Raw genomic sequence first — 12798 nt, 5'->3', positions numbered from 1 at the left:
AACTCCCGATCTTATGCATGCACAAACATTAATTTATGGGAAAATATGCATATTCAGAGGGCAGTGTGGTTGCCACCATATTGACATCTGCAGTGCTCCCCCACCTTACCTCTCCATTCTCCAGTGGATGAATCCTGGAGTAATATGAAGTGCATATAACTTCGTCATCTTTTGTATACGATGGAGGTCCAGTGCGGGGAAGAATGTTGTAGTGAGTCAGACATTCTGTGTCCGTGATAGCGTAGTACTGCCAGGGCTCATAGTTGACACCATCTAGTGAACGTTCCAAAACCCAGTTTCCAGGTCGTGGTGAATTAGCTGCTTTTAAAATGATATAAGCAATTTGGAACACCTGGGAGAATGTAAGAAAAATATATATCAGAATAACTGGTTGAAGTATAATTTTCTTTTGCTCATTTACCAGCAAGCAATGCTGATTCTGAAGAAGTTTGATATTATAGCTTGGCTTTAGCAAGCTATAATACAAAGTCTACAGAGAAAACAGTAGCATATATCCTGTTTACAGCAGCATCCCATACATGAGAAGTGAAGCTGAACATTTGCCCTGTGTTAAACCTCCTGTCCTCTATTGTTGTTCTATGGTTGCTCTGCTGTTGCTCGCTTTGGGATAGATGTCTAGCATATAAAGTAGCATGAAAGGGCTGTACCTCAATCTCAAGCTCTACCACTAAGATCCTAGCAGTTCCTATATCTAATATGAAGGAGCTTGGGTCAAGGGGCTATGGAAGAGGGAAAGCACAGCAAAGATGAGCACTGATTCAGGTTGTAGAACCATCACAATGTCATGTGATATGCTGTACCCACAAGGGTGCCAACTTGAATAAAATATGGGGCAGGGGACTAGGTAAGCCCTACTCCACATAATCAATCACAAGGCATGGCACACACACACACACACACACCATTATACAAATTTAGCAAATAATAAAATTTCAGTAACCTCACAAAATTGCTACCGCTGAGCTCCACCATCCTCCATATATTTCCCAGTCCCCAGTTGGTGTTCCAATCCCACCTGGAAACCCATTTTAATCTTTCTTCATCTGAGAAACACCACCCTGAACATTCAGCTGGTGATTTCTACCTGCAGCTTTTGAGTACTGCTCTCATATAAGCAGATTATGAACATTTAATCAACACTCATTATGATTTGCTCTTTCACCTGCCTTTCCAACTAATTTACAAAGGATTTATTTTTTACTAACCTACTTACCAAGACTGATACACAAGACACAATTATATTTGAATAAGCTTTGGATGTGCTAATAATTTATCTTTCTGTAAATCAGATTTTATTACAACCCAGATAAAAATGAAACAGGTGGATACGAGTATACATCTCAGTAAGAATAATTAAAATAAAAGGATTTCCTAGATACTCACATTTAGAATGTAGCAAACTCTTAGACAAAATATATTGCAAATATGGGCAGTTGGATGACTGGGGTATAGGTATTGCCCTCTGAACAGCATTTTATATACTGGAAATCCATCCATTATATAAAGCAGGCATCCCCAAACTTTGGCCCTCCAGATGTTTTGGACTACAATTCCCATTTTCCCTGACCACTGGTCCTGTTAGCTAGGGATCATGGGAGTTGTAGGCCAAAACATCTGGAGGGCCTCAGTTTGGGGATGCCTGATATAAAGGAAAGTATTAGCATACATTGAAAGGTAATAGGGTTTCATTCTAGATAGCCTCTCCAACACTGTTGTATAATATATAAATCAATATTTATCACACAGAAGAAACACTGCTTAGTTTTCCTGGAGACAAGCAGCTGCATGTATTTCTCCAGGTCCAATACAGGCCCTCCTGAAGATAATGGAGAACCACAGCAAGCCATCATTTCCATTTCTGGGGTTCTTAAGAAATGCAAGGTGTAAACAGAAAGCTTAGTGTTTTCAGTTCTGGAGTTACAGCAAGAAGTATGAAGAATGACAAAGAAAATTTTATGGTGAGAAACTAGAAGACAATGTTCTATATCATTAGTTGGTGAAAGCTTGGGTTTTCACTGGAACTCTGCCAATTCACACCAACTGAAGTTTGTGAATATTATAATTACAGAGTGGAACAGATGAAATAATTAGAGCTGTTTCATTTTTTTTCATGGTAGCTTGGCAGCTTTTCCAGTGTTGGCATTAAAATGTGTAAAGGAGAAAAATGGAGATTTCACACTAATACTTTGCTACCGTAACTAAGTACTTCAGGGGTTTCCCAGCAGAGAACTCCGAGAGCTTTCTAAAAATGAATTTAGTGTCAGCTAACATTTATACTTTGTTGTGTTTTTAATTGCTGTGTTCAAGAAAGGTTCTGGGGTGACTGCCTCACTCTCTAAATTATCCAGAGGTGAGCACTGTACTGTTTAGTGCTGCATAAAGCTGTATCATGAAGCATTTCCCCTTACTGACCATCCGTGTCCTTTAACTGTGACTTGCAAGCACCTAGCAGCAAACAGAGTGAAATCTATGTCTGTCTGGCTAAGCCTGCTAGAAAAGAGGATGGTTAACTGTCATCACAACAAACTGGTAGAGCATAAGAAGAGTCCTTTGGGATCAGACCTATTTCAAACATTTCTTATCCTATTTCAAACAGTGACCAGACAAATATTTCCAGGAAACCAATTGGGATATTGTTCTCCCCAGCTTTTTATATCCCAGCAACTAGAATACAGAGGGCTGTATCCAACTAACTTAAGAGTCATTGAAATTAATGGACCTATATTAGTCTATGAGAGATTCCCAATTGTGCAATGCTTGGAAATCCATTTTTTCCATCTTTGCAGCACTACGGTAGGAGGACCTGCACCCCTATAGAACAGGGTTAGGCTACATGGTGTCCCCCAGATGTTGTAGAGACTCCAACTCTCACCAGCCCCAGATAGCATGTCAAGTGGTGGTGGGAGTTGTAATCCAGCAACATCTGGGGGAAACCCGGCTATAGAACTTGTTCTACTCACTTTCTCAAAGACTAGAAGCCCTGTCCCAGATAGGATATTGACATCCTTTTCATAAAGTATACTGAAGCATCTAACTTGACTGTGTCAAGCCAAAATGAAGTTCCATCAGGCTGCCACTATTCCCTTGGAATTTTAAGTGATTCCTAGCCAATTAGGTTGCTTCTATTCACTCACATCACCCTAGTCCTATCAAAGCCATTGTCCCACACTCACCCCTGATCATTTCCTGACAGTTCTTTGTGTCCCATATCTGACTTTTTATCCTTCCTTTCCCTGTCCCTTTCTGCAACAGAAATACGCCACCCAACCATTATCTAATGTAATAGCAAAGTACTTTCTCCTTCACAACATGCAGGTGGTTCCAGATAATAAGGGAGGAAGTCAACATCACACTTGAGGAGTGACCAGCCCAATGTCATTCAGTAAGCTTCATGGCTGAGTGGGGATTTGAACCCTAGTCTCCCAGGCCCTAGTTCAGAAGGGCCATTACAGTTTTCACTAGCATGACTCAAGACAGACACTGGAACCTGACTATTCAAACCTGCTGAATGTTATAGGGAGGAAATACTGATGGCCGTCTTGGGTGATAGTTGCACACAGGAACTTAGCTATTATCATTGTACACTTCTTCAAGGACACAATGGCAGCAACAAGGTATGTCACAAAAAGTGGTTATGCTGTTGTCATTGCAGCTCCTTAGTCTTTCAGCTCTCGCTCACTCCCCTTCCTGACATTTCCAACACAAACCCTCTACTCTCTTCATTTCCCCACTAAATGACAGAGTGAACTCAAGTCAGTAGTTATAGCCACACTGAATCAGATGAATGGATGTCATTTATAGCAAACAATGTAGTGCAGCTTAAATACGACTAGAGTATATTTTACCCTTTCACAAAATGAAGCCATTTGAAATGAATTGGTCTGTTTGGAGTGCTTGGTAATTTAAGGTTCTTTTCCTGTTTGAATACCTTGGGAAACGACTGCATTTTACAAGAGCTCCTCTCTGACTTATTATCGTGGGGAGCCATATTCAATTTTCATCTGCCAGTTTTTGGGGATGGAGGGCAAGGAATAAATGGCTCAGTTGTTCTAAAGATGTCCAATTGCATTTATATTACTCCAGCCATAGAGATTATTGGGTCACATAGTACTTAGATGAGAAAAAGAGAGAGAACTGTGAAACACTCAAATCAACCATTCTAAAAGTTGGGTTATATTCAGTGCTCTGAGTTTAAAATGTTCGCAAAAGGTGGCAGGCTAGCATGAATTTAGCATTGCTCCCAGGAAATGTGGTGTTTCCTCTGACTTGCTATCACATGAGTCAAGAGAGGAAAACTGAATAGGAGCATGATTGAAATCACCAAGGCAGGCAATTGGAAACAATGGGTTGTTCTTTTTTGAAAGAAAATCTGAGCCACAGTTTTTTCTTGACACAACTCTCTTCAATGAATGATCCTCTAATGAAGGATATGATTCATTCTTAAACCTTAAGTTGTCTTCATCTTGAAGGTCATGTTCAAAGTGTTAACCAAGCAAACATATTTGGGATTCTGAGGCAACTTTCAGCTATAGTAGGTTGATTGACCCCTGGAAATCCTTGTCTGTTTCTATCACATAGCAGCACTCTGTCAATGTGAGGACATAAGAAAAGCACTTTGGAGCAGACCAAAGGCTCACTAAGCCTAGCATCCTACTTTTTTCTGTGGCCAGGCAGAAGCCTTCAGGTAGCCCACAGCCAGGGCATGAAAGTAACAGCTCACTCTGGTTCTTGCTCCTCAGGAAGTGGGATTTCTGAACCAGGAGATTGCATCCGACCACAATGACTACTAACTCAAATGAAATTTGTATGATTCTCTTTTAAAATCACTGACATTTAATGGCCACCAGTACATCTTGCAACAGTGAATGCCATAAAATAATTGTGTGCTGTGTGAAGTATCTGACACCTATCTGAAATACATAAATTGTGATCTCAAAGCTCCGGCCCTTAATCCCATATGTACTGGTACTACCTGTGGTTTGTTCAGAATTGCAGAAATACATTCTGCACATGCTCAGGGACAACTATTCAAAAGAACATGGTGTTCTGTGACACATGCCATTGAAAGCATTTAAAAATATTGCTCTAAATTTCACCTCCAGACTCTATAGCCTATCTGTTCTGCACTACATGGTTCACTTCTGGCCTCAATTCAATGTGCCAGTGCTTACATTTGAAACTCGTAACCACCTTTGGTCCTGGGTGAATTGAGGGGTTTTAGTCTCCCATATGTAGGCTTCCAAACATTCCTGCTTCTAGCATCTCCCCCTCAGAATGCCATTTGGCAGCTAGGGATGCAGATCAGACCTGCTTTACTTGTGTCACCAATGATCTGGAATTGCCTTCCAAGGCAGATCTATATGGACTTATCACTATATTGCTTTATTGAGCATATGAGTATTCTACATAAGGCTGGGTAGAAATTTATTTCAGTGTCCGGGGGAAAGGGGGATACAATTTTCAGAGGATAATATTTCAAACTACATACTTACAATATGGAATTTGACAACTGGACACCGTAAATGGATTATTCATGCCCTTACTATGGCCAAAAGACTGATACTGATGCACTGGAAATATAATTGTATGGTTCCATTTAATCAATGGATTGAAGATATGACTACACTTGCAATTTATGAACGGATTGCTTATGAACATAGACTTTGCATAGATAAGTGTAATGATATTTGGAACACATTTATACAAAATATAGTAGGTTATATGTATATATTAGATAAGTACAGCATGTATAATTGTTAACTTTTATAATGATACAGTATACATTTTATTTTTTATTTAGTTTAATTAAACTGTTCTAAAAATAATAAATGAAATTTATGTCAGTGAAATCTGGTGAGACAATGGTAAGGAACAATAAGGATATTGTGTTAGTATTAGTGTTTTGTGAAAAAATTGTTGAATCACACTTGTACAGCTATTTCATGAAGAGAGATACTTTCTACCATGCACTCAAAGCCATCTGGTTTTATCTATTAAAAGAAAACTTATCCCCCCCCCCTTTGGCATTTAGAAGACTGGAATGCAGCACATTTCAACTATTATAACAAGAATGGTTGCCATATTAGTTCCAAATGCAGACAGGTGTGGTTCAAATAATAGCTTCTACTTGGCTAAATCTGTTGCTAGCAATCTGTTGACTCCTGATCCAGTATCTTGAACTCTGTATTCAGACCTACATTATGGATGCAAAGATCCAGCCTGGGAATAGTGTGTGCAAGGCTTCCCCACATCGTTTGGGGGTGGGGGTGGTGTTTGGACTGGTTTCCAAGTATGTACAGAATACTAGCATTAAGTTTCATTCCATTAACATGCTGGACTGGAGCCCACAGGTGCTTAGATATTATGTGTATTGTGTTTCCTGCAGCAGGATAGTAAGATCTACATTAAATTTTTCTGCTCACTGCAGATCTGAAACTTTTAGCACTTTCTTTTAGCTAAGCCAATGATAAAAAAATGCAGTAAGAGTGTTTTAAAAAAGAGCCCAGAAAATAATCAAAATTCCAAGCTAATCAAAACTCTTTTGAGACTGGTTTTTATTTTAATGTGAAGACCTATTGCCAGTAATTATTAATATAGCATACTAAACTCATTTTGAAGCATAGAGTAGACAATAGACTACTCTCTCCACTTCAGCCTTTAATTGTGAAAATTCCACAAGTTCTTTGTTGAAATTATACCAAGTTATTTACATCTGAGAAAGTTGAGGAATACCCTAGATATTGCAGTGTCCATTCCACAGCTTAACTGCCGGAGAGTGGCTTCATGAAAAGAAACAATGGAAAGGGGTGGGGAGAAGAACAACCCTTGAGGACTAGATAAGCAGTCAGAGACCTGGCATAGGAGAATGGATATTTCCTCTGCCTTTCCAAAATCCCCACAAGGGAGCAGGCCCATATTGTAAGAAACAGACTACAGAAACCAGTAGAAACTAGGAACACGTGACATTTTAAAATGACACTGCAGGTTTGAGCTGTAAATCTAGTCAAATATTGGGTTCAAATCTTGCACCAGCTCTGCAATATACAACATGCAATCTAACTGGACTATTTACAGGTAGGTAGCCGTGTTGGTCTGGGTCGAAGTAAAATAAAAAAATTCCTTCAGTAGCACCTTAAAGACCAACTAAGTTTTTATTTTGTTATGAGCTTTCGTGTGCATGCACACTTCTTCTGGACTATTGATGATGACTTGAATGAGATAGCAAGATAAGGAGGCAATGGCAGCATAATGGCAGCTTGTTTGAAAAGGGCTGCTCTGAAGTAACTGGTTTATGGTTTGCAGCCTAAGCATATTAGTTGAAGATAATGAGAGAACAGGTTGCATGTTTCTGAGCACAGTTCAAAGTGTTGGTGCTGACCTTTAAAGCCCTAAATGGTTGCAGGGAACCAGGCAGAGGGCCTTCTCGGTAGTGGCGCCCGCCCTGTGGAACGCCCTCCCATCAGATGTCAAAGAGAAAAACAGCTACCAGATTTTTAGAAGACATCTGAAGGCAGCCCTGTTTAGGGAGGCTTTTAATGTTTAATAGATTATTTTATTTCATTTTTCTGTTGGAAGCCGCCCAGAGTGGCTAGGGAAACCCAGCCAGATGGGTGGGGTATAAATAAATAAATAAATAAATAAATAAATAAATAAATAAATAATTATATTGCACTAGTTTTTAATGAGAGAACAGGGTTGCACTAGTTTTTATGGATTACAGTCCACTTCTTAAGGTGCATGAAGTGTTATCTTAAATTGTCAGATACAGATACACACACGCACACACACACACACTCACACTCACTCATGGTGCATAAGGAATACCTGCAGTCTCTCTCTTAGAAATGCTTCAGGCTTATGGAAGATGCGGGCCCAGTTCTGAGATAATGGAGTATCCTATGGGTTTGGGAAGGGGACTCTTGGTTTGAGAAAATCTTGCAACCGGTGTGCCCAAATTCCAGGAAGCAGCAGGAATCTGGATAACTTCAAAAGTTTGTATTTTTTGGCAAACAATAGACCAACAGCTCTACATAACAGCTAAGACTTCCTATACTGGCAAGACCAATGTTCCCGTTAGTTCCCACTAAGCTATGGAAGTAGCCACACCCAGAGAGGGGAGGAGTATGTTCTGTTGCATACCAGACATGTCACATTGCCACCTCTAGGATCAGTCCCAAGTGCCCTCTTGATATCACACAGAAAGTCATTTTCAATAATCTCAACAGCTGCCTCTAGGTTTGGTTACTATTTCCCCTGAGATTGAGGGGAAATGCAGGTGTTCATTTGCTGAAGATACGTGAAATGAACCACACACACAAAATGAACATTCAGATCACTCACTCAAGGATATCATCCTCAAACTAAAGTAAATGCTGAAGCTCACAGATTTTACTGTGAACTGTGAACCGAATCCATGCACAATTAGTTCACACCTTACATTTTTGTGCATATTGGGAGGTTCGGGAAACCCTTGCATTGGCCATTGTTACAAAAATCAATTATTAATTTGCATTAAAATTTTCTTACATGTGAAGTCAACAGCATTTGGGCTTTTGTGGCTATTTGGTCATGTTGAAACATTTTTTTCAGTACACTGACCTCTGTCCATCTTTTGTAAGCCAGTTCGAGGTGGGTTTTTAAAAATAAATAAATTAAATTTTGTTAAATAGATAAAAAATGTTAGATAGATAAAAATAAATTGTAGCTTATGTCTTCGTGAAATATGTAAGACATAGGCTGATCCAATGTGGACAATGGTCAGGATATGCCACAAATTCTGTTTTAACTGGCAATTTTGGAACAATCGTAAGAATGAATAATTTAAAATAGCAGAAAGGATGGAGGGTGAAACTATAATAGAAGAGAAAGCTAAAAGTGATAGAAGTAGAGGTCTATGCAAAATGCAAAAACATGTTTATTAGAGTGTTTATATATTTTGTAAACAGATGTATGCTTCAGACATGTGTTGTGATCAACATACTTGTTGGGTCATTCAGAAGTCCAAGTCAACTTCCAAAACCTATTTAATCCATCATTTATAATTAATGTAAATCATATGTGAAAATATGTCTCTATGAACTGTGGAAGTATTTTTTTTTAAAAAAAAGAAAAATCCTTTTCAAGTGTTTAGCAGTTAAGAATAGCTAAGCAATTATTCACAGCTGCACACACACCCATTTTATTTGTTAGAATTTTTAATTGTTACAGCGTTTTAGATTTTATAAATTCCATTTTCTGTCCTGGGGCCTGTGGGGCAGCATAGCTTGTAGAACTGAGTTACCAAAGAACCCCTCTAAATATTTCCCAGAATTTTCCTGTATTAGACACTATGGCCCACATGATAAGACACAAGATTCCATTTCCACTGGTAATTGCCTCAATCTGTACAGTACACACTGTGAAGCACACTTCCATAACTTGCAATACCCACTAACAAATGGCTCATAAGACACAGGAAACTGTATCCTATTACAAAGGGTAATTCACTACACTAATATTATTCATATTGTGCTGAAATGAATCATTAATCTACATACCGCTAGCCAATGAAGCAGGAAATCTCATTGTGTATTGCTCCCACCTGCTCTTCTGGCTCAAAATAAATCCATTAGCTAGGAGCCGTTTGTGTAATTTAGCTTGCAGAACAGCGTCACACAGAGAAATACAATTGAATAGCTACTTACATATCTGTAATATGAGCAATATGTATGTAGGAATTATGTATAGTTTCTAACAACTTGAGACTTAATTTTTGCATAGCTATATTTCATGGAGTTGCAGCAACAAGCTGTACTGGAGTCCTTCAACCCCTTTATTTATTGTGATAGATTAGCCTTAGTCCAACCAAGGTTCATTCTAAAACCTCAGTCATGTCACTGAAAATGCATAGATGACATTTTTGGTGCAATCCAACTCAGTCACCAGTCCTATTGAATTCAATGGTACTTATTCCCAGCAAGTAACTCCCTGTGTATAGCAGGTACATCACTGGTCCCTGGCCCATGGCCTATGCTGGCTGGGGCTGATGGGAGTTGCAGTCAAAAAGGATGTGGAAGGCCGCCTTTGGTATGTAGGATTGTGTCACAAAAGTCACGCTCGAAGAAGAATTTGGAAGGAGAGTGTGGGGAAATGCTCACATTATTCCTGTCCTTTGTAACCTTCAGCAGAAGAAACTGGTTTGCAAGGTCTACTTTGGAATGCAAAGCAGGAATGATGACAACTGTCTGGAGATATAGTGCCAATTATATATATATATATATATATATATATATATATATATATATATATATATAAAATCTTTTAATCCTCACAGTTGCAAAGATGTCTCTTGGCACTTCAGCAGAACATAAACTGGACTAGTGTTATCTTTTCTCAATCTTAACAGGCATCTTGTAACAACTTCTCTAAAAGATATCATGAGCTTATCATCTCAATAAGGTAGATCCCGGACCTTTGTAGAAATGTAATTAACATAAATAAAAACTATTTTATTACCTTTACACATTTCTTTATAACAATGGCTAGTCAAGACAAGGAATGAAGACTTTGCAGTCCTGCTAGCATTGTCACATGTTGTTGTTGTTTAGTCGTGTCCAACCCTTCGTGATTCCATGGACCAGAGCATCCCAGACACTCCTGTCTTCCACTGCCTTGCAGTTTGGTCAAACTCATGTTAGTAGCAGCATTGCCACACACTCTGACAAGATTTTTTAAAATGGTGTATTGTTCCTAATGTGCCTTATATGAAAGGAATGTTAAATATGGAATAATGAAGCTTTGTGAAACAGTAAAAATACTCTACTGAAGTAGAAGGGCTTCTCATTTTAGTTCTGCCACATTTCTGTTGTGATGACTGACATCTGACTCAAGAATGGCATTTTTGTCATTGTTGCATCAAAAAGCTTTAAACATGACTGCTGAGAAGTTGTGCCCTTATGATTTGGTCAAACTGTTTGTTGGTGTTGGGGACTGGCTGGACACTGAGGAGGGGGGTGGTTGGATACTGATGAGTGGGCAATGGGAGGAGTGGGGTTGGAGACTGATTGGGATAAAAAAAAGATGGGATCCGTGATCTGGGGGGAGCCTGTAGCAGCTGAGAGACAGGAGTCAGAGGCAGGAGAAGCTGTAGGATCCGAGAGTGAAGAACAGGTGCTGGAGGAGGGAGAGAGAGGTCAGGTTGGTGTAGAGTCAAGGGCTTCCATACCTTCTCCTCCTGCCCCCACCTCTCCTGCTCCACTCAGGAGCAGAAGAAGACTGAAGTAGGAGGAACAAAAGGTTACATGTAGGTTATATGTGTGCAGCTGGGATAGGGGAGACACAAGCTGAGGTAGGGAGCGGGGACTCTCTGTTGCAGCAACTGCCTCATGGGATGCACACCTAGGAGTAGCTGGGAAACGTAGGACTGATGGACATGCCTTTCCCTAACTTGTAAATGTTACAATAAAGAGTTAATTTCTCACTCTGGACATTCCTTGTCTGACAGCGCTGTGACAGCTGGCTATTTTGAGCTTATCTGTTTTGTTGGACTAAGCTTTGGCTTTCATTTTAACATCATTGTGATTTCATTAATTCTTCAATAACCCTAATTTCGAGAGTGGTTTTTTTGGGGGGCAGTGAGCATGATAGATAAAGGTTATAAACAAACAGGCTCATGGATACAAAAATGAAGTGGTGTTCTTGGGGTGCTGCACTGGTGAGTATGTTTTAGGTTATGATATGGATTTCCCTTACCAAAAACAAAGTCAGATCAGGTTACAAAATAAAACATGTTGGGTAACATCCAATGTTAGTCATATTCAGAGCAGAGTCACTGAAATAAACATGTACTCTGGCTTAGTTTTATTTCACCCATCAAATATAAAAAGAAACACAACTGCTTTGACTTACTTTGTGATTTGCACAGCCAATTCACTTGCCCCTCTCTGGGGTCTTCAGTCAGAACCCAGCCTCTGGACTCCTTTACCAGGTTACCCTGAATTAACCCCCCCCCCCGATTTAGACCAGGCATCCCCAAACTTTGGCCCTCCAGATGTTTTGGACTACAATTCCCATCATCCCTGACCACTGGTCCTGTTAGCTAGGGATCATGGGAGTTGTAGGCCAAAGCATCTGGAGGGCCGCAGTTTGGGGATGCCTGATTTAGACTAAGGATCCAACACAATACTGTTTCCCCCCCAAAAGTTGACAACTGCTATGAGGAAGGCAAAACCTCCAGGCAGGCCCAATCTGTCTGCAGACAAACTCTTCCTGGCCCAATATGGAGAATGAGAAGCCCCATAGCAAAGCCACACTCATGCGCTGCCCATTTACCTCGGGGCAGAGCTATAGCATATATAGGATAGTGGTATGACTGCTTCAAGCTTTTATGCCCCACTGGTGGACCCAACAGAAGACTGGCCCCGTAAGGTTCACCACCAGAGCATCACCCTCCCCGCAGGCATCAACTGCCTGCCAATAATAATAATAATAATAATTTGAAGGGACCACTCCAAGGTACAACTTCCACTGCTGTTTGAATATGGTAAGTAGTCTTTGTCACCATCCCCAAAGGTCTGGCTATCTTCACCAACAGATGAAAAGTTTATGCTAGATACACCTCCAATAATTTGGAGATAATTTCAGGCAAATGATTCTGCCATTATCTTGTGACCACCTATATTCCTATCATAACATATCATATGATATTACATTATATTAATATATGCTGAAAACATCCAGCTTTTTTTTTTAAAAAAAACTGTTTTTACTTCCAATAAGCTGCTTATCTGCAATATATTT

The 12798-nt window shown here is 39.7% G+C and overlaps 1 protein-coding gene across 8 annotated transcripts in view; it reads right to left on the bottom strand.

Moving 5' to 3' along the window:
- Positions 1-12798, bottom strand: part of LAMA2 (laminin subunit alpha 2) — a 377555-nt gene that overhangs the window by 255966 nt on the left and 108791 nt on the right. For all 8 annotated transcript variants that reach the window (XM_060272671.1, XM_035109029.2, XM_060272672.1 and 5 more), the window contains exon 4: positions 110-352. In XM_060272671.1, the coding sequence (XP_060128654.1) occupies positions 110-352 (243 nt within the window). The remainder of the gene's footprint in view (positions 1-109; positions 353-12798) is intronic.

This window comes from Zootoca vivipara, chromosome 3 (genome assembly GCF_963506605.1).
Source record: "Zootoca vivipara chromosome 3, rZooViv1.1, whole genome shotgun sequence".
Classification (NCBI taxonomy): Eukaryota; Metazoa; Chordata; class Lepidosauria; order Squamata; family Lacertidae; genus Zootoca; species Zootoca vivipara.
Note: the sequence above shows the minus strand (reverse complement) of the source record. Positions and strands in the feature narration are given on the sequence as shown.